This window comes from Lycorma delicatula, chromosome 7 (assembly GCF_047948215.1).
Source record: "Lycorma delicatula isolate Av1 chromosome 7, ASM4794821v1, whole genome shotgun sequence".
In the NCBI taxonomy this organism is placed as follows: domain Eukaryota; kingdom Metazoa; phylum Arthropoda; class Insecta; order Hemiptera; family Fulgoridae; genus Lycorma; species Lycorma delicatula.
Window position 1 is genome coordinate 118,822,005 of NC_134461.1, and position 26,977 is coordinate 118,848,981.

At 36.1% G+C, this 26,977-nt stretch overlaps 1 protein-coding gene across 1 annotated transcript; it reads left to right on the forward strand.

Annotated features, from left to right (window-relative positions):
* Nucleotides 1–1,023: 1,023 nt before the first annotated feature.
* Nucleotides 1,024–25,091, forward strand: LOC142327475 (uncharacterized). The gene is made up of 4 exons (XM_075370586.1): nt 1,024–1,262; nt 9,502–9,595; nt 23,484–23,567; nt 24,749–25,091. Exons 1-4 carry the CDS (start codon nt 1,136–1,138, stop codon nt 25,008–25,010), a joined length of 567 nt encoding a protein of 188 aa, XP_075226701.1. The 5' UTR covers nt 1,024–1,135; the 3' UTR covers nt 25,011–25,091.
* Nucleotides 25,092–26,977: the final 1,886 nt, after the last annotated feature.

Consider the following 26,977-nt stretch of genomic DNA (forward strand, 5'->3'; position numbering starts at 1 on the left):
AAGTATACATTTCGTCAACAAACCTTGACGAGAAATCCATTTTTTAAACACCGATAATTGTGTCAGTCGCTGAGGAGTAACTGAACATTTAACTTAGTATCTGTATCCCTGTCGAGCGATTACATGCCGATATATTAAAACTAACAGAAAAGAGAGCCTTATTGGAAAGTAAAAAAAAATGTCTGGAGATGACAGCTAAATACAGGTACTTAACTTTAAAAATAAGTTGTTACACTTGACAACAGATAAGTGGTTGCTGCTACTCAATGAAGAACTATTGCTTAAAACAGATATAAGACAAATAGAATTCCATGAATTTAAGAGGAAAATATACCGCAAAGATTGTAGTATTATATATCAAATATCGTTCTCTTATCGACATTGTATCAGTCTTGTTTTACAGAAGAATACCGAATTACGTTAACGAAATAAATGTAAGTCCTACTTGCATGAATTTTTACTACTTATATTGGAGAAAAGTAACTTATCTTTCTTTGAGTATTTCATTGACAGGACAAGTGGTTAAGAACTAAATAATTAACTTTACAAAGTAAATTGATTTATTAAACTTGTTTCATACTTGTTTACAAGCTGAGAAAATGTAGAATAACTTAGTTTTTACACAATTTCAACATCATTATCATATTGGACAATAATTGTTTTGGAAAAATAAGTATCAATCTGGAAACAATGTTTTTCAGAAAAATAAATTGCTTAAATGATACTTTGCAAAAGCTGCTAAAAGCAATTTTTGTGTTTCTCAGCAAACCAGAAAGAGGAATCGTTTAATGAATCTACTAAAATTGTTCCATTCAGTCTTCTCAGTCATACGAGAAAAGATAACAATTTTGAAAAGTGACAAATTCAGTAATTTGTCTTATTTTTGGGCATTATTTATGAGTTGTAAATAATTATCTCAACTAAATACGACATTCTAATAATAGTTTTTCTTATTTTTTTTTAATTTTGAAAGGTAAATTTAGGAAATAAGAAAGTCACATCTTGATTTTTATTTATTTTTAAGTTGGTAATGAGTTTATTCGTAAATAACGGCTGTATATTTATCGCGAATTTGAGCTTATCGATATCATTGTAATACTGCTTCTATTAATTATTTTCTTTACTTTTTATAAGAATGAATGAATACGCACTTAGTAGTAAGCCTAATGTTGACAACAACGATAGTAAAAAAGAGGAACAGTCTGTTCGCAGAAGACGTTCCAGTTTCATAGATAAAAGCAGAATTCTCTTCAAAGACTCAGGTAGTTTGAAAGATATTCTTAAACTGCATGCCTTCTTAAAATATCAAGTGACAGTTGTGGTACTTGTCTTTTCAATCGGTTTCAGAACTTATTTTACTTAACTTCCTTATTGAAAATTAAGGTTATGTTTCGAATTTGAATTTCATTGTGTACTTATAATAAATAATAATTGTATTTATTTTATCACTTCTCCCTCTGTATATATATATATATATATATTTAATTTTTTTTGTAATTTATATGCAGGGTATTTCTAAAGTGGTGGGGCTGGCGAATTTTTTTTCGGATTCTAGTTATAAACGTTTCTTAGGAAAAATGGCAATTTCTCCTTCGTTCTCCCACTATCCGTCATTATGTTATTTTTATATAAAACTTTATATCTCAAGTTCGGGTAGAGGAGTCGCATTAATATTTGTTAATAAGGTTTTAAAATTAGCAAAAAATCGGTACTAAGTACCTTCCCAAATTACAAAATTGCAGCCATGTGTATTTTCAATCCGTTGTATTGCCATAAATATAACTTTTATCGAAATATATGTTATTGCTAGAATATTAAGCCCTTTATTTTGAACAAAGTGACACTTAATTTTTAAAATCTGTTCACAAATAGCCGAGTTACAGCTGAAAATTGATGTAATTTTGTGTCTGTTTTCATGTCCTCCCTCATTATGTTCAATTCGATTAAATATTGTTTTTATTTATTGTTAATTCTAGTATTGTAAAATAGTATCAAATTAAGTAATAATTTTCTCACAATAACATTAATATTAAATAATAATAAAACAATTGATATTAATTTTAAACCCTTAGATTAATTTTACACAGCGACTTTCTGTTGCTCCTGTCCATGTTAACAATGTAAAAATGCATTGCATATTATTTAAAAAGTAAAACCATACAATTTTTAAGTTTTGTTGTTTTATCATCTTGGAGTTTAAATATTCTTTTGTGGAATTATGTGACATGCATTTAATGTATGGTTTAACAAACTGCAACAGGGCAGAAGTAAAAAGACTATGAAAACTGGTTTCCTAATAAATGTGTGCCAAATGAAAAAAACCTTTGAAAGACTTCATAAATGGCTTAGGGAAACAGGTTCATTTACACCAAGGAATCATGACCGTGGTAGATCAAAGATTACTAGGACTATTGAACTAGACATGTTCTAAATCATGTGGAATAATTCCCTGATAAAAGTACACATTCTCTGGCAATACAAGAAAGTGTACGTGACTATGGCAGATTTTAAATGGTAACTGTCTTTACCCATATCACTTGCAGTGCATACAGGGACTGACTGCCAATGATTCTCCATGCAGATTGACTTTCTGTAACTGGTTTCGAAGAACATTAATTTAAGACCCTTTATTTTTGGCAAGGATTCTGTTCACAGATGAAGCTTCTTTCATTCTTACTGTACATGGACATTCCACTTCATATGATCGTCCAATATTATTCTGAGATCTTCTATTGACTGACAACAGCAGTTACTGTTTATCGATTCGCTATTATTTACTGAATATGTATGTAGTTGAAATTCAGTTGGGGGTTTGCTGGTTTCAGTAGGTTAGAGTGACTTATATTTTATCTTAATTAGGATGAGTGTAAAAATATTGCTTACAAACCAAGATTTACCAAAAGTAAACAAATGGTTGCTCTCTTATATACTTTATCCCCACGTCTTGCCTGAAAAAACAAAAGCTGTTGTCATCAGTGAAAGATATTGTGGTACCATTATGAAGGTTCAGTTTTAAAAGATCGTTGACATATGTTAGAAAAAGTATTGACGAGAGAACAGTACCTTGTGGTAGTCTGAAGTTTGAGGATTTTCTGTGGTTGCTGACATTATTTAAAGTCAGAATTTGAGTTCTACCCTTAAAGTAGTTTTCAAATAGTTCTTTTATTGGTCTTCATATACGGCAGTTATTTAGTTTATGTATTAAAATTTTGTGAGGAATTGTGTCGCATTAGCTAAATCAAGGAATATTGATATAGTCCTATTATTTTTATTAAAATTGTTGTTAATTATTCTAGTTAAATGTAAAATCTCATCTTTTGTTGATTTTCCAGATTGACAACCTTACTGATTTTTATGAATAAAATTATTTTTGTAAAGAAATTTTATTATTTGGTTTTTTAATATTTTGGGAAAGTTACTTAACAGACTTAAAGGTCTGTAATTTGTCGTGTTGATTTAATTTCCCGATTTGTGTATTGCAATTATTTTGGCCATTTTAAATTTAGTAGAGAAATACCCTTCAATAAAGCATATATTTATTGTGTTAAAGTGGTGTTGCTATGTAGTTACTTATTTCTTCTAAGCAAGAAGCATTAAGACTATCGATTCCAGGTGATGAGTTATTTTTTAAATATTTTATTACATTTAATATTTCAGTGATATTTGTTGCATTAAGAAACAGGCTAAGATAGTGGAATTAACAAAAGAGTCAGATTTAAGATATTTGTATTTTTTAGTATTGCATTTGCATAATTTTCTCCCACATTTGTGAAGTATTTATTTAATTTATTAGGTTCAATTTTTGGTTGTGTAATTTCGTTTTTCATATCTAATATTTCATTAATGCATTGCCACATTTTCATAATACTGTATTTATTTAGTTGAAACTTATTAAAATAAGTTCCAAAATAAAATAATCAATTTTTGCATTCTTTATTATATTTTATATGTTCCTATATTTCTTATAATAATCTTTTAGTTTTGTATTAAAAGGTTATTTTAATAATTTACGGTTCATTTTATCTCTTTCTTTCATAGCAGATACCATGCTCGTAGTGATTCATTGTTTTATTTTTATGTGATATTTTAATAATCTGTTTGTTTATTTAAGTAGTCACTAAGTTTATTAATAAAGTTCCTTACAAATGTAATGTATGGTATCAGTATTATTATTGCATACGTCGTTCCAGTTTTCTTTATATAAACTAGATTTTAGTTCATCATAATTTATTTTATTGATGATATTATCGGTTGTTGTCTTATCTTTTATAAAGTTTGTAAGTTTCATATGAAAAAGTTTCATCACTTGACCAATGGAACCGCTCTTATAGAAAATATGGTCGATGCAGCTGGTAGACTGCATTTCGCCAACGGGATTGTTTTGTAATCGTGTAGGTTTGTTTACATATGATTTAATCCATATAGTTGCATAATACTAAGAAGTTCATTTATCAGGTTATTAAGAATATTAAAATTACATTATCATCTGTCTTTATATTCTATAAGCATCTAAACTAATCAGGCAAAAATGTATGTTCTGGGAAGGCGATCGATAAACAGCAATCAATTTACGGTTCCCATTATCAATTCTAAAATTAATACCAACTGGATTTGCATTTTCTAAGTCTACTTTGATTATCTCGTGTTTAGTAATTTTATATATAAATAAACATGTATTCACTCTGTGCATTTATTATTTTCAATGATTACGTTATAACCTTCTAAACTGAAATTAAATTCAATGTCTTCACCCGATCCAAGTTTTGGTCAATATAATAATTTGAAACTTAACTTTACTATTACGCAATTAAAAAACAAATTCATCAAAAATTTTTCTTATATTCATATGAATTAGATCCTTATATTAGATATGAATTTAGATCCTATTTATGGTTAAAATATAATTGAGGATTGAGATTAAAAAAATCTGATGTGGACATCACATGACTTCTTTGTACGAAGTAAAGGAAGTATTGTGATAGCGGAAAAATTTCGGTTTTCAGATTTCAACGGAATTATCCATTTGATTAATTTCGGCGTGAGTCTGTACGTACGTATGTATGTATCTCGCAATAACTCAAAAACTGTTGGCCGTAGAATGTTGAAATTTTGGATTTAGGAATGTTGTAACATCTAGTTGTACACCTCCCCGTTTGATTGCAATCAACTGGACCAAAAGTGTCCAAAGAATCCCAAAATCTAAAAAGATTTAGATTTTGGAATTTTTCTTAACTGTAGTAATCAGCACTCATTGAGAGCTTTTCAACGATCATAAGTGGTTCTTATTTTCATTGATTCCACATTTATAGCCAAATGAAATTTTAATTAATGAAATATTTGGATCTTAGAAGAACGCCCCCCCATGGGAGTCTCATTCTTTGAGAATCGACTTTGAGATTCTTTGAGGCTGTAGCACGGCCAGAGCTCCTACAGCCTTTCTTTCACTACACATGGAGCTGCTGAACACATTACACACTTAAATGATACACGTATACCTCAGGTACCCTTCCCCTAGACATTTTACACTTGGTGCTATTGCTGCACCTTCCGCTCCACAACCGTAACCCAAAGTGGGAGCTATCGTGCATGGGTGGATGGTTCTCCGTGAGTGAGTCTTGAATGATGCCCTCTGCGAACAGGGGCACATCCAGTTGTATTTAGTCCTTAACCTGGTAAGCATGTACTCTGCCGGAGTGAACTGCAACTTTCGCTGATTCTCGTAGGGTGGAGATGGAGGATTCAGTACACAAAACTACAGTGGTTTGTGGCCTACTTGAAAAAACCACCACCCAGGATGATGGTGTGAAAAAGCCAGGAGAGCAGGTGTCGGGGAGGCTTAGTACTTGGGATCTCTAGTAACATCTAAGGAAATGTTAGCGTCTCTCTGCAGCAGTGACAAGGGAGACATAGCCTCTAGGCAGGCCCAGAGGAAGGAAGGTAAGCTGCAAGGCGCGGATGTGGGGAGTTGGGCCAAATAATCGGTGCAAGAGAAGAGTCGGCAAAGCGGCGGGCGCCTTCTTTGTCTTCAGTGTCACAATCCGGTGAGTGTTCTTTGCTGGTAGATTCTGTGTATGATGGTGAATCTTTGGCGTCGCCTCCAACCCTACTAAACGTCTGCGGGGGTTGACCGAATTTGGCTTGAGATGTCTGTGATCCATGCCTACGGCAAGGAACTGGTACAGGAGTTGGATTGCCTTTTGGAGGAGTTTGTCACGCTTACAGATGACTTTTGTGGCGAGATACAGACTGTGAGGGATACTAGATTATTTGAGGTCTGTAACAGGAGTGGTTCTGCGCCCGCTAAGAGAGCGGCTGAAGATATGCAGTCCTTCACGATTGCGAAGGAAGTTTCGGATTATTCCTCAACCCAGACAGATGACTCTGCATTGGATCTTCATGCCTTATGTATGGCTGGCATCAGATGCATGGTGGAGGAGGCTTTGGTTTTCCATTCTGGTGATGTGTTGGAGCAGGTGCTTGAGTTTTGATGGCCAGAGGACCTATTTGCCAGAGTGAAGGTGATGTTTCTCGTCCCGGATCCAGGTTCAGACTGTGCCTGTGTTTTCTTGTTGGAGGGAGAGTCCACTGGGCCGGATGTTTCGGAGATTCTCCCTGGAGATCTACGAGTGACTAATGTCGGTACAGACAGCAAGTTAAAATGGTATCGCTTTTAACAGGTTTTTCGTGAGGTTATACCTTTTTTATTAGTATAACATACAAGAAACGTTTTTATTTGCCATAAATACCTACAAAAACACTGTAAGTTTTGCAAATTTGAGATTTTTATCACCAGCCCCATCAGAGTTATTTTAAGCCAAAATTTGAATTTTTAAAAAAAAAATTAGTTTTCAAAATTTCATAAACATTTTTAGGGGTAAGTAAATATTCCACACCATCAATATTATTTATTTGAAAACTACTAACATATACCCACATATAAAAAATAATTCAAACTGTGTATGTCATCCCTGCCTCTTGAAAAAATTACCAAAAGTGAAATTTCACAGTTTTTCATGTTCAACTTTATTGGTAATTTTCTCATAGAAAGAAGAGAGATATGTAAATAAACCACTGGGCCAATCTTTTACCTTGAGAAAATATGAATAAATTGTTTTTTGTTTCATCCTTCCAGGACCAATCATTTTTTAGATTTGAAAAAAAAAATTTGATTTCTAGTAATAGTAAATAAATAAATAATTGAAAAAGTATTATTTGAAAGTAATTATGTGTAGACAGATGTTAAATATAACCCACCGGTTGGTCTAGTGGTGAACGCGTCTTCCCAAATCAGCTGATTTGGAAGTCGAGAGTTCCAGCGTTCGAGTCCTAGTAAAGACAGTTATTTTTACACGGATTTGAATACTAGATCGTGGATACCGGTGTTCTTTGGTGGTTGGGTTTCAATTAACCACACATCTCATGAATGGTCGAACTGAGAATGTACAAGACTACACTTCATTTACACTCATATATATCATTCTCATTCATCCTCTGAAGAATTATCCAAACGGTAGTTACCGGAGGCTAAACAGGTAAAGGAAAGAAAAGATGTTAAATATAAATAATATGATTTCAGTTTCTTATCTTAGTGGGTATATTCATTCATAAGTTGAACATTTTGTGATATCTAAGTTAATACTATAATTATAATTTTGATAACCAACCAGTTTAGTAGCATTAGGTTTGATAATTTTATGAAAATATATAGTTATTTTATTTATTGTTTAAATATTGTGAAAATTCTACTATCTTTGGTTAATTAAGTCAAAACAAGTAAAATGAATATATAATATATTCATGTATAAACTATCCAGTAATACATTTTCATAAATTATTTGATTCAATCACGTTAAAGTCAAAAGAAATTGTGCTTTTATGTGTCTAAGGTTGATGTAGTCAATGTGTATCATTTTTATTTATAACTAATTACAATTTTTAACAGAAAAATGTGTATTTTGTGTGTGTAATATCTATTGCAATTGTAATAAATTGTAAGATTAGTTTTTTTTTATTTTTTATATTTTATTGATACAAACATATTTATTTGTCTTTAATAAAATTATATTAATTTTTTTTATTGGTTATTTATTTTTGCATAGTTTTCATCATATCAAGTGTAATGTATTCCCAGTTATGCTATTGCCTACTCACACTTAGTGGTTCTATCACATATGATTGTGGGCCATGACTTTGTTGTAAAACTTCACCTGAGATAAAGAATCATTTTGTAACTTTGTAATACAACCCTTTTTACAATTTCAAAGTGTAAGCATATCTGATTATAATAAATATGATATTTTTCTTGACCTGTTGCATTTGCATTTTTATTGTCGACTATACTGGGTTTTTTTAAAGGTTTCCTATTATATGTGTTTCATTATATCTAGATATTAATAATTGTTCTGCAGATTACACAGATTATTTTGTGAAATTTGATTAACTAACAAAATGTACAAAAAAATAAAAATAACTTTATATGATAACTGAAATACAGCCTGGAATATACAAATTAAACTTCATTTACTACACCAGATTAGTTCTGTATCCATTGAGATACATAGATGTACCATCAGCCATTGTTAATCACCTTACCACCAAGCTCTCAACATATTTTAATTGTATGAAATTTACAGACATACTTATCTTGACAAAAATACCATAACACAACACAGATCAAATTGTTATTTTATAGTGTTAAAAGGAATTCTAGTCACTTTAAAAGAGACACTATCAATAACAGTATCACATAACAGACAAAAGTGTTCCACAATTATCTTCAGACGAACTGGGAACAATTTTCACATAAATTTAATGTTTAAAAGTGTTATCATATTTTATCTTTGTGATTAATGAATAATTTAATTATAGTTTCTGAACATTTAATGTTTTGTAGTCAGTGCAAACAGCTGGTTAATACTTTGTTATTTACTTATTCTATCGGTTATTCTAATTGAAGAGTCCCATAAAATTGTATGTTCATTCAGTATTCCATCTTAAATTATTATGTATAACTATGTATTTGGAAAGTGAAAGTATTTAAAAACCATGCCAGCTTTTTTTTTGAATCATTTAATTCACACTATTCTATTGTGAAAAAAATATATATTTGTATATATTTATTTATTGTCACTAATGTAATTAATTCAATGAATTGTAGATTTGATTTAATTTTTTATATTTATTTCTTCTCCATGAATAATTCAGAAAGTACATAAAAATAATATTATCACTTATAATTCTTATTATGCATTGACTCAAATTATATAATCTACATTATATATTGTTGATTATTTTCGTAAAATAGAAATACAGTATGATTAGTTAAAATAAAATTATTATTATTACTCTTTGTTTTTATTTAGCTATTTTAATTAGAAATTTTACTAATTTATTTGATTATAGTTTTTTATGATGATCACACTAAATGTTAGTCATACATTTGCATTAAATGAGATCCAAAAATTATAAAAATAATATATTATAATTAAATATTGTTTTCAGATGATGTAAAAAACTGTATGATGGAAAGTCAAGAAAATTCTGCATTTTTCAGTGATAATGACAGTGATAGTGAAGGAACACCATGGAAACAAAAGTAATTTTTTTCTTTTAAATAATTTGATAATTTTTTTACTTTTATGACCTCGGATATCATTTACATGCATATTTTAATAAGATAGATGTGATAACTGAAATAAAGACTAAAAAAAGTCAGCTTACAACGAATTATCATCTACCATACTGGTCAGTACATAAACTGACTAGCATATTGTTTTATGTAAGAGGCTGTAATAGTAAAATAAATCTGCTTCTTTTTAGAGAACTATTGTGATGTCACTCTTAGTTTTGTATGTATATTTTCTTGATAAGAGATACAGTAATATTTAATTATATAACTCTGTTCTTTTCTCTATTATATGTAATTATTCTAAGAAATTCTTGGGACTGTGCTCTGTTTTAGTATAAATTATTTTTTTAATTAACTTATAAGAATGTGTTTCACTGGAAAGTCTTATTTTATTTAAGGTAATAGTTCAATATTAAGCTTATTTTGAAATCTTTGTTCAATTTCATTAGTCTTTCTCTTTTCAACTGATATTGCCATTTTATGTTTTCATGAAATTGGACACATTTTTACGTAACCCTGATGGGGGGTCTTACTCTTTAAGATTTTAGGGGTTGGCATCCGCCCTAGCCTCTGCAGCTTTTCTTCCCACTACATACAAAGCTGCAGAACATGATACACATACACTACACCAAGACTCCACAAATTACAATATATACCCTTACACAACAACATCCTACACTATTTCTTCTTGGATTTACACAGTAGTGTTGTGACATTTTACAAAACACAACCGTAACCCAAGATGAAAATCTTGCATGCTTATGGGTGAATGGCTGAACGTAGTGACTCTTGGATGATGTCCTCTGGGCACCTGGGTGAACCCAGTTGTATTTAGTTCTAGCTCCAGTCGCATGTACTCTGCTGGAGTGGTCTGTTATCACAAGTACTTGTGGGACCAAAATTTTAAGGCCACATAAATTCCATGATGGTTGGTGGTCCATCCAAAACCACCAAATTTTGTCTATTGAAAAGGTCTCTGTCAGCTTTGTCTGATGAGGATGTGATAGTCCTGCAGAAGAGAGTACATTAAATTCTAATGCATCAGATCTAAAATATAAAAATATTCGTTTTGTTCTTCGGAATAACAGGAAGGCGGTTGGTTCCTTTCTTAAGGTTTCTCCTTTCCTGATTAACAAAGGTTGTAACAGGTTCAGGTGATTCTCTAAAGAACATCAGAAAATTATGAGACAGAACAATTCTGATGAAACTTTTAATGATGAACAGAATCGATCTCTGTTAGATCTCAACAATATGGGTGGCATAAATGTAAGTGCGGTATGCCACAAAACCCTAAATACTAGCCGAGGAGTAATTTTTTGCTGTGACTTTCTGGAGATGGATCTAAGTTAAATAGCTGATGAGCTTCATACCCAGGAAGTTGTGGAGGTGAAACGAATAATGAAACGACAGAGTGGAGTGGAAGAATCTACACCTTCCTTATATTAACATTTATTGTTCCAATACCTCCAGAGAAGATTAAAGTGGGTTACCTGTCGGTTCTTGTACAACTGTTTATCCCCAACCAAGACGATGTTTCCAATGCCAAGGGTATAGCCATACTACAACATCTTGTCTGAAAACTATAATTTGCGCCCGATGTGGCAAAGAAGGTCACAATGGCACTAACTGCCAGGAGGAAGAAAAATATGCTAACTGTGGAAGAACATATTCAGCTCGATCTCGAGATTGCCCAGTTTTTAAAGAAGAAAAGGAAATCCTAAAAATCTGTACCAAACAAAAACTTTCTTTCCCAGTCACCAGAAGAGAATATAAAAAGATGCTTAGCTTTTATAACCTGGTAAAACTGGATGTCACCTTCACTGCCATGACATCAAGTAAAGCCCCTGTAAATGCAGGTACCCAACAGTGCGGGTCCTGCACCGAGCTGAAAAAACTTGTTCAGATGTTATCTGATCACGTTGTGTCACTTATTGCAACTATTTCAGAGCTAATGAAGATGAATAAAGTCTATAGTTAAAATTAACAATTAATGAATTTACTAATGAAAAAGATTCATGTAATTTGCAGATCACTGAAACAATCCATTCTTGGACTCATTCATGAAGAACTCTTTTCATCACCGTCTGCAATGACAAGTAACTTGGCAGATTGTTAGTGTCTCTCACTTCATCTTGTATTTATGAATTTCAGAGATGCAAGATCCAGATGGAAGTATGATAATACTTCGATTGGTGATTCGGTCAGTGAATTAAATTCTCAATTTGCATTTAAAATGAGTTGTCACACGCACTAAAAACACTCGCATGTTACTTCCCCTGGACCTGACAACATTTGTCTCTGTATCCTGTCACACCTTCCTAATTCGATGCTACAACTGCTATTGAGTATTTATAATAGTTGGTTCTCTGCACAAGTTTTCCCACCTGTCTGGTTAGAAGCCATTGTCGTATTGTCATACCAGCACTTAATCCTTGTAAAGACAAAGCATGCGCCTCTAGCTACCTTCTTATCTCCTTGACAAGCGTTTTATGCAAAGTATTGGAGAGAATGGTGAACCGCAGGCTTACATGGTACTTAGAGAAAGATGGCCTTTTATCTCCAGAACAGTGTGGTTTCCACCAGGATGATCTTCCATTGACCATTTAGTGTCATTGGAAGCAGTTATTCAAAACACTTTCTCACTGCACCAGTGCCTCATTGCTATCTTCAGTTTCAGGAAGGCTGACGACACAGCCTGGTGACTTTGTATTCTAAACACCCTCAAAGAATGGGAAGTCAAGAGCAATATGCTTGCTTTTATTAGGAATTTCTTTAATGAACCAAACTTTCTGTGTTATTGTTGGTGATTATCAGGTAGCATTACCGGAATGGAATGGAATGCAAAGTTGACGGGAGTTTATTTCTCCCTACTTATCGCAGAACCTGGACAGAGTCCCTTGCTGCTGGATCATTCTATCGGACGTGTTTTTAAGGTTTATTTTTTGTTAGCGGGTCTAATTTTTCAAGTTTTCTTTATTATTATTTAGTATTTTAAGACGGATTTAATTTCCTTCCAATCCGTTGTTGAACCAGCGTTATCGAACCCATTTTATGGGCTGACCGCGGAAGGCTAGGCTTATGAAGCCTGTCCTCCCGACGTAATTCCCCTTCAGACCGTCCACTTTCCTTTCGGTGCTAATGCTTAATTGGCTAGAAGGAATACGCCACAACAGGGCACTAACTGTAAGGAGGGAGCAATGCGATCCCTACTCCGGAGGAGTCACAATTGCTGGTTTATTTTATCTAACTTGTAAGTTTTGAAAAGGAGAGGTTGTGTAGAAGCTCTTCATTCGCTTCTGGTATAGCTGCCCTTCAGGACGCATCTCTGCTGGGCTCTGTTCCGGACTCCAGTCCGTGATGCTGAGACGAGTGGTGGGTCTTCCTTCTTCTTCATCTTCTTCTTCTTCCGAAGACCTCTTCGTTCTTCTTTGGCCTGCACTTTCCAAGAATTGGTAGTAACCGAAGTTACATACCATTAACCTTAAAATTCCCGAGGCCCCGAAGGGCTGAACGGGGGAAAGTGCAGGTTTCTTCTCTCTTCCGTGCTGTCAGTGGCTGCTGGGCAGGTGGCTGCTGGGCTCGTTCCCTCTTTCTTCTTTCTTGAAAGGAAAGGAAGGTAATAGGGAACTTACAAAATGGTGATACCTATTCGCGATCGCGGTTTTGGGGCGGCGATTTTCTTAGAAGAAGTAAACAGAAATTATTCACTCCACGTAATTATTAACCTTCAGACACACGTGTGTCCGAGAAGGGGTTGGGGGGACCGCGTGGTCGCAGTGAAGAAACCATTTGTTTTTGTGGTGGCTGTTGGTATCTGCAACAAAAGAAGCAGAACACACACACACGAAGAAAAAAAACCAAAATTAAATAAATAAATAAATAAAAAATTTGATTTTTACTTTCCTTTGGACTGGCAGGATGAGAGGAAGGAAAGGCCGTTTCCCAAGACGGCACGACGAGTCGTTCCACATCCACGTTTCTCCCGTTTCTGAAACAAGAGAAACAGAACAAAACACACGCGGAAAAAATAAAAAATTAAAAATTTTGACCGCGTTTTTGTTTTATGCGCGACTTACCGTATTTGACGTCTTCAGACTATATAACTCGCGAAAATTAAGCACTCGCGACCCCGGAAACGCCTCTGACGCGCTATTCCGTTTATGGCTCATGCGATATGGAGGCCCCTAAGCCTGGTTTGTCGATTCTCGGCTCCCGCACCGCACCATCACGGTGGTTCGTCCAGTACGGCGTGAGGCCGCTTCCTTACAACTGTCGGGGTTGGGTCCTCTCGGCAGATGTCCCGAAGATGACTGTGTTCGGACACAGCCGCTCTCCCTAACAGTCTGCGCGCCTGCGCCACCACCACCTCGGACACGGATTGAAATCTCGCATCAGATCGGAGAGTAGCGTTCCTGACGAACCACGGAGCTCCAAAGATCGTCCACAACGCGATGTTTTGGACGGCCTCGATCTTCTTTTGAAGCGAGGAGCTCAACACTGCCCCCCATGCCGGGTAAGCATATGTTAGAATCGGCAGTACGTACAGCCGAAAAATGAGTAGCTTAGTTGCCAGTGGGTACGGGCTGGCACTGTTCAGCACTGGGTATAGCGAGGCTCTGGCGGCCTTAGCCCTCCGGGTCGCATAATTTACATGTTCGCCGAAGGTAAGCCGCCTGTCCAACACCACCACCAGGTACTTAACTGTTTTCTCAAAAGGGATTTTCTCCCCTGAGATTTCCAGCTGTCTGGCCGGTTTTCGTGTCTTGTATGTGAACATCACGGCCACCGATTTTTCACCGTTGACCCTGATTCTCCACATGTCGAGCCACGGTTCCACTAAGTCCAGCTGCCTTTGGAGCCTCCGGACCGCGTAATCCACATTTGCGGATTCGTAGAAATATGCCGTGTCGCCTGCGTAAAGGGCCGTTTTGACCCCTTCCGACAGCGGCATATCGTTCACGTACAAAGTGTACAAGAACGGGGAAAGCACTGCTCCTTGGGGAACCCCAGCGGCTATTTCTCTGGTAGAGGAAATCGTTTCCCCTACGCGCACGACAAAATGTCGGTCTAGCAGATATGACCGCATCAGTCTGACATAGCGGTAAGGGATCGCCGATCGCGCTAGCTTATAAAGCAGCCCGCTATGCCAAACTTTGTCAAAGGCCTTGGCCACATCCAGAAAAACGGCTGCAGTCACCGCTTTCCTGTTTAGGCCTCCGACAAGGTCATCTATTATTTTTACCAGTTGGAGGGTAGTTGAGTGACCCTCCCTGAACCCAAATTGCTCGGGCCGCACTTTTCCCTCCATGTATCGCCTCAGTTTTTCGAGGAAAATTCTCTCGAACAACTTAGACAATACCGGTAACAGGGAGATTGGCCTATAATTCCGTGGGAAAAGTGAACTTTTCCCCGGTTTGGGTAAACATACGACTTTGGCCGTTTTCCAACAATTCGGGAAATATCCAACGTACAAAATGGACGTGAATATCACCGAAATTGTTGTAATCACGGAGGCCGGTATGTTCCGGAATGTACGGGCGCTGATCCCGTCGACTGTCGGGGCTTGTGGCCTTAATGGCTGCAGAAACTTCCGCTTCAGTGACTTGGTCAATCTCTTGAGGGGCGTCCTCCACCTGTGAGAAATAATCTACAAGAAACAATTCCACCTCGGTTGTGTGCTCGTCGTTATGGGCGGGAGGGGGGTTTTGGAGTGAATTGCTCCTCCAAGGTGTCGGCGAAAACCTCGGCCCTCTCCGCCTCCGAATAGGCAAGAAAACCTCGCTGCCCCACAACCGGATGGCGAGGCTTCTTCCCTTCTCGTAGTCTCCTGTTCAACCTGAACACCGAGGAGATGTCGTCAGAGACCTAGGCGAGGTATTCGTTCCACGAATCCTCTCGATGGCTTGTCAGCAGTTGTTTCACCCTGTCCGTTTGATTATAAAAGGCCCGCTTATCAGCGGGGGACAGGGTGATTCGATATCTCCTCCTCAGTCGTCGTTTCTCCGTTATGGCTTCGGAGATATGAGGAGGGAGGTCGTTTCGAACAACTGCTCGAGTTTTGGCCGATGAGCTGCCTGCCAGGGCCTCGGTCATTGACGACGTGACGCGCCCGACAGTGTCGTCGATTTCCTCCGGGGTGTTCAGGAGCTCAGGATTTACCGGCCTGTACTCCCGCTGGAGGGTCTCGTAGAAACTTTTCCAGTTAACTGACCTTCGGGGTATAGGCGGGGGATCTCGGCCACCCCCTGCCTGACCTAGTTCCAACAGGACAGGGGAATGGTCCGAGCTGAGGTCTTCTATCGTTTCAATCATGAACGGGAGGGTATCCCCCGTCATGACTGCGATATCCAGCACGTCAGGCCTGAATCTGCCTGTATGATGAACGAACGTGGTCACCTCAGGGCCTACGACGACCAAGCGGCGGGCTCTCGCCCTTTCGTACAGCAATCTGCCATTCGGATTTGTCAGATTGCTGTTCCATGACACGTGTTTGGCATTGAGGTCGCCCATGAGTATCATGGGTCCATCCCAATTTTCCAGCACGGCATCCAGATCTGCGCCGGTTACCGCATCGTTCGGCTTGCTATAAGCCGAAACCAGCCGATACACCGTGCCTAGATGCTCCACATGCACACACGTTTGCTCCATCACGTTTGTATGAAGAACAACGCGCGTATGCATGTGGCGTCTGTGGACTAAAACCGCAGTTCCACCAGAGGCGCGGCTTCCGGGTCGAACTGGCCTATCCGTCTTATATGTAAAATAGTTCCGAAGGGTCAGTTGCCTGCTTGGGTTCAAGCAAGTCTCAGACAACAGTATCACGTCTATCAGTAGATCCTCGGCCAGACGGCATAGTTCCTCCGTCCGGCCTACTACTGAGTTGGCGTTCCACTGCAAGAGTCTGAGGGTGGGCCTAACCATACCTAGACAGTACAGCCATGAGGCACTCTATTAAGGACTGGATACAGTCCTTTAGAGATTTTGCCTGGAGCAGGCGTGGCAAAACCATCATTACATCTGGCAGAATATCCCTCACTGTCATCTGTGACAGGAAGTCCATGCCAGTGGTCTCCAACGGGGTAGCCGGTTTCGGATTGCCGCTGGAGGTGCCTTTTGGCGCGGCCGTCCTTTTGGTGGGGCGCGGGGCCACAGGGGCCGCGGTGTTTTTAACAGCCTGCTTGGCCTTCCCAGCCGGAGCAGGCTTTGCCTTTCCCGTCGAGGAAGGCTTGGCCTTCTTCGCCGGGGCCGGCTTTGTCGCCGCCTTTTGTTTCACCACCTTCTTGGTGGTTGCCGCCGGTTTTGGCTTGGTGAGTGTTGGCGAGGGTACCTCCCCTTTTTTCACGACCGCCTTGGCCACAGGTGCCGGCACCTTCGGTTTGGGGGCTGTTTTTCCCCCACCGGCAACACGGACCCAGCTGCGACCGTCTACAGTCGCGGGCTTTTTAAGTCCCTTGACTTGTTTGTCTGTCTGCTCCTTATAATAGGGGCAGCCCCTGTAATTGGCCGGATGTGGCCCCTTACAGTTGACGCATGAGGCTGGTTCCTCACGCGGCTTGACGCAGGCAGAAGTGTCGTGGTTTCCACCACACTTCACGCATTGCTGGGCCCTCTGGCAGTAATTGGACGAGTGTCCAAATTTCTGGCATCTGTGGCACTGGGGTGGCCCCCCTCGTGGCACAAACGCAGTCACTCCGACCTTGCAATAAAAAATATCGCTGAGGTCGTAGACTTTGCGGGCGCTAGGGGTCCTTTTCAGGGCCACTAGGCAGATCGGGGTTTCCCGACCGTCCCTTGTGAGGAGCTTCTTGACCGAAGTCACCTCAAAGCCAAGGGAGGTCAGTTCCTCCCTTATCTCCTCCGGGGTAGCCCCATAGGGGATCCCCCGTATAACTACCTTCAGCTCCCTGTTTTTTGGGAGCTGGAAGGAGTGGAAGGCGACTCCCTTCGAATGCAGAAAACTCTGCACCGCCCGGTAGTCCGCATCGCTGCCCAGCTGCAGCCTTATCGAGAGCCCGGTGCTTTTTGCCACCAGGCGCCCCCCAATCCTCGACTTAATATCGCGCGCTAATGCTGGCCACTCCTTTGGGCAGTCCAGCATTATGGGCGGGATTTTCTCCTGCCTGACGGTAGCAGGCTGTGATGGGGCCCCATCATCAGCCTGCGGGGTGACGGTTACAGCCTTGCTGCAACCCGCTACTGGCTCCGTTTCCATGGGAGGAACGGAGTCCCGGCGTTTCTGGCGCTTCCTAGCGCCAGCCCCGCTTTCCTCTCCACCGTCGGACAATTCCGGGGTGGGAGAACGGGGTGGGGGAGGCCTTATTTTTCCTTCCATTGAGGAAAAATAAAACAGAAAAATTAAAAATTAAAATTAAACTTAATTTAACACTTCTTAATGTACACTTGCTGTAAAATAAAATCAATGACAAGAAAAATCAAAATAAGATATAACCCGAAAGCAGATTAAATTAAAACTTAATATTTCCTGTTGAACAAAAATAAAATTATTTTATGTATCACACAATAGTCCTATAGTTATAGGCTATTAGACTAATGTAGTGTAAACGACTATTAATGTTCAATTTACATAATACAATAGTTAGTTGAAATAAAAATCTATTCTAAGCTTATCTGAATGGAGAACAATAGCCTGCTATACAGGCAGGTGCGGCCCGGCAGATGTCCTAACAGCACTCCTCTACATGGTCGGTCAGGTAGCCAGTCGATCCAGGTATAAAGTACTGCAGAAGCCGGTCCTAGTAGCACTGCACAGACACACTATAAATCATGTCCTTCCACTACAAAAGCCAAGGATGGAATTGGTAGCATTACCTTGGTGAATGGAGTGCCTCAAGGAAGTGTATTAAGTGCCACCTTATTTTCTAAAGCCATCAACAGTATTACTAAATGTGTGTAGCCACCTGTTTCATTCTCTTTATTTGTTTAATATGGATAATGGTTGTTATTCTTAAGTGTGTCCTCCATACTTTAGTTTATGAACCTCTCAGTCACTTGGAAAGACGTCTTGTAGTGACAGCAGAACTGCATTGAACAGCAACTATAATGCTTTCATCAACATTAACATCATGTGGGGAGAACGGCCATAAGGGATATGATTACTGTTAGGAAGAGATCTGTTTCCCATAATGTACAAAATGCTGCACTAATAGTTCTTGGATTTTGAATCCTGCAATTAGGATAACTGTCTTAATAATCTTCAATTAGCAGTTATAGCACTGTATTCACACACACCATATCAGCATATTTTTCATTCAGAAATAAGTACGGCATTATTACTTCAATAACCAACCACATTCAAAATGGTTGCTGTACAGTACAGATTTTTTTTTTTGTGAAAAACACTTTTGCATTATCATCACTCGAACACGATGTATTTGTTTTAAAAAACTAAATGTTAAAAATTTAGAATTAAAAATTAATTAAACACAAAAACGTTTTTAAAAACAATTAAATATATCTTAAAATGAAAAATTGCTTACCATTTGCTTTACAGCAAATGATATAAATAGTTTATACACAGTAATTTAAATTTTTGAATGCAAACGGATGGCCCTAAGAAATTATAAAACATAAGATAACTTTATTTCATTATCCCCTAAAATTGTTTGTATGTTAGCCCGTAGGTTAAACTTGCGACGTAATGATGCATAACAGATATAATCCATAAGGATGTGGTGCACTATTGACAGTCACAGCAAACACAAAGGGGTATTCTGTTTGCGTCATCAGATTTCCATAAGTGAGCCTAGTCTATCCTATTTGTAAACGGCAGATAATAACCTTTCAACTGTTATTTCTGCATGAGGAGCTCCACGGTGATATAGTGTTCTTAATTGGGTGAAGTTTATTGTTCGTGGTAGCATTCCATTCACCTTGCCAGTCATCATGAACTTCCCTCTTCAAGAAACAGACAAGATCATTGGAAGCAACGCAGTTTATAAAAGTAGGCTGTAAACAAGCCTCTCTTTTGCCGCAATATTTGTCACTCATTACCTGAAATTCCTTTATGGCTAGGGATACAGCAGAAGCTCACTATTGTATTACGTCTGGTCATTTGTGAAATAGCAGATTGAATCTCGCATATAACAGGGTGTCTGGAGTATATGTCACTAATCGCTTATAAGGCACTCATGGAATCTGAGCAGACTACATATCGTCATGTTGGGCCAATTATACTTAAGGCCTTATTACTAGCAAAAAGCTCCCCAACGAAAACAGTAGTACAAGTAGACAGCTGTACTTCTTGAAAACAGGAAAATTGCACTAATGAACTGAAACTTGGCTGTAAGCTTACAGAACAACACAATTTCAATTAAAAAAAAATTTAATTGTTAGATAGCTCTTATTGTATTTCCAACGTGTGAAATAAAAATTTCTTCAAAAAAGTATTCCTTATCTTAATTTAATTTAAACAAAAATCATAATTTTTTAACAGAACTAAAATACATTGCTAGATCATTGATTCAGTACTATCCCGTATGAAATGATTTACTTAAAAAATTTTATTAATTTCGAATACCAGAAATTTCTGTATTTATCATTTTTTCACAGTTTTGAAAAATAAATCTGTTATCGATGAGAATCATTTTCGACTTAAATTTAGCTTTGTATTACTCCAAATAAAATTCCATTTTATTTAACTGTTATTCGCCTTCTGTTTACTTTATTTATTCTATTCTGGTTAGAATTAAATTTCCTAAAAGTTTTATTAAAGAGATTTTCTGTTGGCAATTTAACAAAGTTATTACGAATAAAACAAAAAAGGCCATCTTTTAGCCGGTTTTCTAAAGAATTACAAAAGTTACAGTTCTCAAACTCATTTTTTTTTTCAGTTTGTCAGATTGAATTTCATATGAAACCATTAAATTAATTTACATTTTTGTGTCCCAAAAATTTCACTGGAGGAGATGAAATCTGGGCGAAATTTTCTGCCAGCCATAACGTGTTAACAAAATGTTTCTGGACCTATGTTTATATGTACTTTTTTCTGTATTTTTATATGTAGAATGAACTGCCAAAGTATCTGCATAACCTAGTGAATCAGCCTGTATATAAATATATATATATATATATGTCTGTCTGCGCGCGTGCGCAATGTAAAATATGGTACTTGCTTAGCTCAATTATTCAATCAATAGTTAGCAGTTAGCAACAGTAGTTTAGTAATTTGGTTGTTAATTGTTACATTCATCCATTTAAAATGATTCCTATAACTGATAATCCTGTCGAGTGTGAGTACAAGGAGTAATCTGATTTTTGATGGCAAAACATAGTTGTGTAGTTAAAATTCATAGACAAATTTGTGATGTTTATGGGCTGAATATTAGGAGTGATGCTTAAGTAAAAGATTCATTTTGAGAAGGGTGAACAAGCATTTATGATGAAGAGCATAGCAGCTGGCCGTCAGTGATAACTGATGATTTTATTGAAAAAGTTGAAGAAAAGATTTGGGAAAACTAGTGTTTCATCATCTTTGATTTATGAAATTTTGGCTGAAAAATTGACTAAAAAATATGTACCAAATGGATGCCGATGATGTTAAAAGAGAAATAATAAACAAACAACATAGGATACTAAACTACAGGATTTTGTTTTTGGGTAATAATGCCCAATCACAGACAGTGAGGCAACTGGGAAACTTTGTTGGAAAATCTTCAATCATCCACCTAGCCCCTTGACTCTCCCAGCAGTTATTTTCTTTTTCTTTACCTTTAAACAGTGGCTTTCATCAAGGTTTGATGATGACGACGGATAGAAAAATGCTATTGTTATGTGTTTAAGTCACTGGCAGCAGAATTTCTTGAAGAGGGAATGAAGAATTAGTGAAACATTATGAAAAATATGTTGAAGTTGAAGGCAACTGTGTAGTTTTTATGTGTAAGTTATAAAATATATTTATATTTTGCAGTTTGTTTTTATTTAAAAATGGACCTTAAAACACACCTCGTATTAACACCTTTCTTTTTTTTCCTGTTCAGCCTCCAGTAATTACCATTCAGATAATACTTCAGAGGATGAATGAGAATGATATGTATGAGTGTAAATGAAATGTAATCTTGTACAGTCTCAGTTCGACCATACCTGAGATGTGTGGTTAATTGAAGCCCAACTACCAAAGAACACCGGTATCCACGATCTAGAATTCAAATCTGTGTAAAAATAACTGACTACTAGGAGTTGAACACTGGAACTCTCAACTTTCAAATCAGTTGATTTGGGAAAACGTGTTCACCACTAGACCAACCCAGTGGGTTACTTATATTAACGCCTGGCTTCTTTTATTATCTTAATAACATTTGCATTTGATTTAAGTCTAATTCTATTTTAAGAATAAATGAGCTTCATTTTTATCTGACAAGCCTCATAACCGTTAGGTTTACTGTACATGCAGCTATTAGATTAAGCATCTGAGACAGACACAACTCTCGTCTAAAGGGCACATTCACGTAATGTGAATTTGCCCTTTAGACACATTTATAAAAACAATGAATTTGAGTGTTTTAGCAAAATTTTCCTTTTGTTCAATTAAATTTAAAATTAATTGTCACTGAAAATAAGACTTGAAACTTCTAATTATCCCTTGATCCCTGTGTTGCAGTACAGATGTTGAATATGGCAGTCAAGCTGGACAGTAGTCAATTAACAGTAATCTGTGTAATTAACTGGAAGATGTTTCACATTTTTAAAACATTGATTTTTCTGATTTTCTTATTACTGGTAACTCATCACTGTCAATTGTTTTAGCGCATTTTAAAATTAAGTTTATTACTAACAATCTTACCACTAATACATTTTTCATTTTTAAATTTCAATGTTTCATCTGAAGTTAATTTGAGAGATTCATCAGCATTATAAATACAGATGTCACTATAATTATATCTTAAATCCAACCACATCTGTTTAATCAATCATTGACTTCTCTCAGTCAAAGGCTGTTGTTCAACTATTTTTCAAAATAGGAGAAATACATGTTGTGCTGTTCTAAGAAAGGGTGAAAACTTTTACAATTTCTTACAGTGACTCTTGGGTAGGGGACTATAAAACATAATTTATATTGTCCTAAGAAGGTTGTTGACCACTGGACATTACCTAGGCCCAAAATAAACTTTTGTGTAGACCCCAGTGTATGAAGATTGTAACATTTTTCTTCATAATATTAAAAATATTAACAAGCACTTGGTTATTAATAGTATTATGTACTAATTTTATTATTTATTCAAGAATGGAATTTCAATAAATGTTGCAGAATTTAGTTTTTTATATCCATTATTCAGATTTATAATAAATGTAAAAACATTTAGAAAGATAAACTAAAATGAAACTTAACAGACTAATTTGTTCATTATATATGTATTGTAGAATGGAAAGTCCAACAAACCAGTCTAATATCATTTAAAAGATTTTAATGAGAGAAGTGATAAATTTTTCTTTTTATAATTCTTAGTTTTATTGGTACTTATACAAGAAATGATGAGCTTCTCTACATCATTTGCAAAGATTGTAGAAAATTGAAATTTTTGTTTAAAATTTATTTGTTGTTAATTTTAATGTACTTGATTAGATTATAAAAGAGTAATAAAAATTACCCTAACTTCAGATAAATGTTGCTTATGTGTTACCTAACTACTGTTATTTTCTTCATAGAATGCAGATTCTAGTAAAATCCTTTCTGTTTATTTTTCAACATTATTATAACATCTGCACATATCCACTTACTTTGCAGCCCTATGTAATAAAAACTTAACAAATTACTTATTATTTATTTTTTACTATATATAATGTAATTTTTTTTTTTTACATATTTATTCAAGAATGTTTTTATTCATTCAATTTCTAGATACTTGGATCAGTTAAAAGAAGAACATAAAGATTGGGAAAATTTGTTATGGAATACAAAGTTTAAATATGAAGAGGCTAATAAGTAAGTATAGTTTGATGAATAAAAGAAAAGAAACCACATGAATTTGAGTTGTAATTTTATATTAAAAAAAAATTATATACTCCAAATTAAATGTGTTATTTTCAACAAACAATAAAATGTGTTATAATATAAAAAAATTTGTATACACATACTGTAATATGTTCAAAGCAGTTCCAAAAAATATGTAAAATGTAGATACTCCAGTCTTATTAAAATATGGAATCTTTATTCTAACAGGAAGAGATGTTAGTTGAAAAGGTGGATCTGAATGATGCATATTGATGTAAACTGGAAAATTGAAAGGCTCTATATATATATATATATGTACATTAAAATTATTTCACATATTATTTGGTTACTGGTTATAAATCAATTAAGTGGACTGTATAATAAAATGACACATTTTGAACGTAACTGTCATTGATTGGCGGTCGACGTTATATCCACTTCATGAACCCAACTCAACTCAACTGAGAGAGCAACACACACGAAGAAGGGAATGGAAGAACTCCCCACCACACCACACATACAGAAAAATATCCAACATTAATAGAGTTCTACAATTCAGCCTAAATGAGGTAATGTTATTTAATTTGTGTTGTGTGATAAAAGGATATTGTGTTATAACAAGATAGTGCTAGTGCATATCCATATTTTGTAACTGATACAATGTTGGCTGGGAGAAAATTTGGATTAGATGTTTACGCTTACCTTCAGTACAATTTGGATTTAACTCCGAGTAACTGTTCAAAAGTTGAAGGATTTTTAGTTGCAACTAATTCACAGGTAATGATAAATTAAAATAAGCAGTTAAGAAGTGGTTAAATGCATTGGCAACAAAGTATTTTGAAGCTAATAAATAGCCGCACCAAATGCCCCTCAATTGGTGTTGATTTTATTAAGCAGTAGGTTAAGATGAAAATTCTTCAGTATTTTTGTATTAAAAAAGCTTTATAATCGTAAGAGATTACTTTTAAAGTATCCATTACTTTATAAACATGAATATAAGTGGAGTATAGTGGCTCATTAATCTAGCTGTTTGGCTTTAAGAAAAAAGATTGTTATAACTATTTTTGTCTTATTATTTTTTTGGTTTGATTATTATACAACTAAACTAGTGGAAGCTTTAGCGTGTTGTTTATTTTTGATTTTAATGATTAATGAAAACTTTTTTTTTTCAGGAAAGCAAAAAAAACACAATTACTAGATAATTCATCAATGAAATTACTTAATCAAGAAGAAATAGATTTTTTAAATGAAACGAGTGTATACAAGAGACTTGCACAAAAAACTGATATTTTAATTGAATTGGTTGCTATCAATTCAAAGAATAAATTAATGGCTTTTGAAGCAGCTAATGAATATTTAAAATATAAAAACTCAGATTTAAAATGTGAAGTATCTAAACTTTATAAAAAATTTATTGAAGAACCTATTATTTAGATATAAGGGTGATTTTCACTTGTTCAGATGGTACTATATAATATTTTTGTTTAATAAATAAAATTTAACATTTTTCAGATACTTCTATGCATCCACTTTTGTTTTTTCCTTTTGCACTTGATTGGTTCAATCAATCCATTTTTTCTGCTCTGCACTGACTGTACTACACATTAGTGCGGTGTACATCCTATTTCTACAATGAACAAAGTCTGTTCAGAAAATAACTAAACATTTTTATTTACGCACCAATGGAGATATTTAGTGATGCGTAGTTGGCAGCATTGTGTTCTGTATAACCTTCTCTGTAACCACATGCTCTTGGATTATTAGTATCTCATTTATTTTTCATATTGTTATTTGAGTGCAATGTTTTATTTTGATAACTCCCTCAAAACAATTCCTGGTAAATTTTTCAACAGTTTTAATGTTAAAAATCTTTGCTTAGTACAATGATATTCCATATAATCCTCAACAACAGTGTGATTAAGAAGCGTGTTAATGTTATTAAAAAAAAAAAAAACTTCCTCATAATGAATTTCAAAAACGTTTTTTTTTTTATCAGTGATCAAGTGTGTAAAGTGCAATATTCAGCTGTAAGTATAGTGGGTAAATTATTTTTATTTACATTATTACTCGTCTGTTTTATAGTATGCTCATATTAAGAATTTCTGTACCTTATTCGTTCGATTAATGAGTATTTATATATATAAAGTGCTTAATATATGTAACCCCACCAGGTTAGTCTAGTGGTTAAACTTGTCATCTCAGAATCAGCTGATTTTTAAAGTCAAGAGTCTAAGGTTCAAGTCCTTGTAAAAACAGTTGCTTTTATGTGAATTTGAATACTAGACTGTGTGTACTGGTGTTCTTTAGTGGTTGGTTGGACAATTAATAAAATGGTAGCTTTAATAGCTGCCAGTATTGTGGAGAGTGGGATACCACAGAACATACTGTCTTCCAGTCCCCAAGGTGGGAGGAAGACAGGGTGATGATGCAACGCAATTGGGAGAGGTTGCCGCAGATAATATAGTGGAGGTAATGATTCATGGTGAGCGGAACTGGTCAATAATCAGTAAAGTAATGGGGGAACATTATCCAAAAGAAGACCCTGGAAGAAGTGGCAGATGGGTGAGGGGTGTTACATTAGGGAAGGGAGGACAGCCCCTTTCAGGAGAGATGGGATGCTCCGGCGTCCCACCTTCAATGATTGAACGGGGACTCCTGGGGTTCTTAAATAGGGAAAAGAAAGACTGAGACCTATTGTAACATATCGAGGTATATCATCCCGGTTACTTTGTTTCCATAAAAAAGAAAGCCCATACGCTGCCTCACGAGAGATCGCACAAAAAACGTTTACTTCCAGAGAATCCCGAATGTGGACTACATAAGCGTGTGGGTTTTCAGTTCCCCAAACTCGCATGTTATGACGGTTTACTTTGCCGCTAATATGGAAAGTAGCTTCATCGATGAAAATTATCTTGTTTAGAAAACCTTCATCTAACATCTTTTCCTGTAACTGTAAACAAAAATCGAGCCTACGTGTTTTATCTCCATCAAAAAAACGCTGGATTAATTGAAGATGGTACGGTTTACATAATAAACGTTTACGGAGAACTGTCTACACTGTTGTTTTCGGAATTCCTAATTCTCTGCCTGCAGCCGCAGTCGATTTTGACGGGCTGCGAATGAAACTTGCATTCACACGTTCGACATTGACTTCTGAGGTTGATCGACAACCAGTTGATTTTCGCTTGCACAAGCGATCAGTTTCGCTGAATTGTTTATACCATGCACGAATTGATTGTCACTTGGTGGCTCCTTATGAAATTTCAACCGAAACGCACGTTGCACAGAAATTAACTGACTTTGACGAGTGAAATTCTAACACACAAAACGACTTCTCTCTTCCCGTGGCAGCCATTTTCTCTACGGTCGACGCCTAGCGAGCAAATGGTTTACTAACTGCC

Excerpts from the sequence above, each read along its gene's own strand:
- LOC142327475 (XM_075370586.1), top strand. The coding sequence starts at position 1,136 with ATGAATGAATACGCACTTAGTAGTAAGCCTAATGTTGACAACAACGAT. Across the intron at positions 1,263-9,501 it reads AATTCTCTTCAAAGACTCAG|ATGATGTAAAAAACTGTATG; the intron begins GTAGTTTGAAAG and ends TATTGTTTTCAG. Across the intron at positions 9,596-23,483 it reads GGAACACCATGGAAACAAAA|ATACTTGGATCAGTTAAAAG; the intron begins GTAATTTTTTTC and ends TTCAATTTCTAG.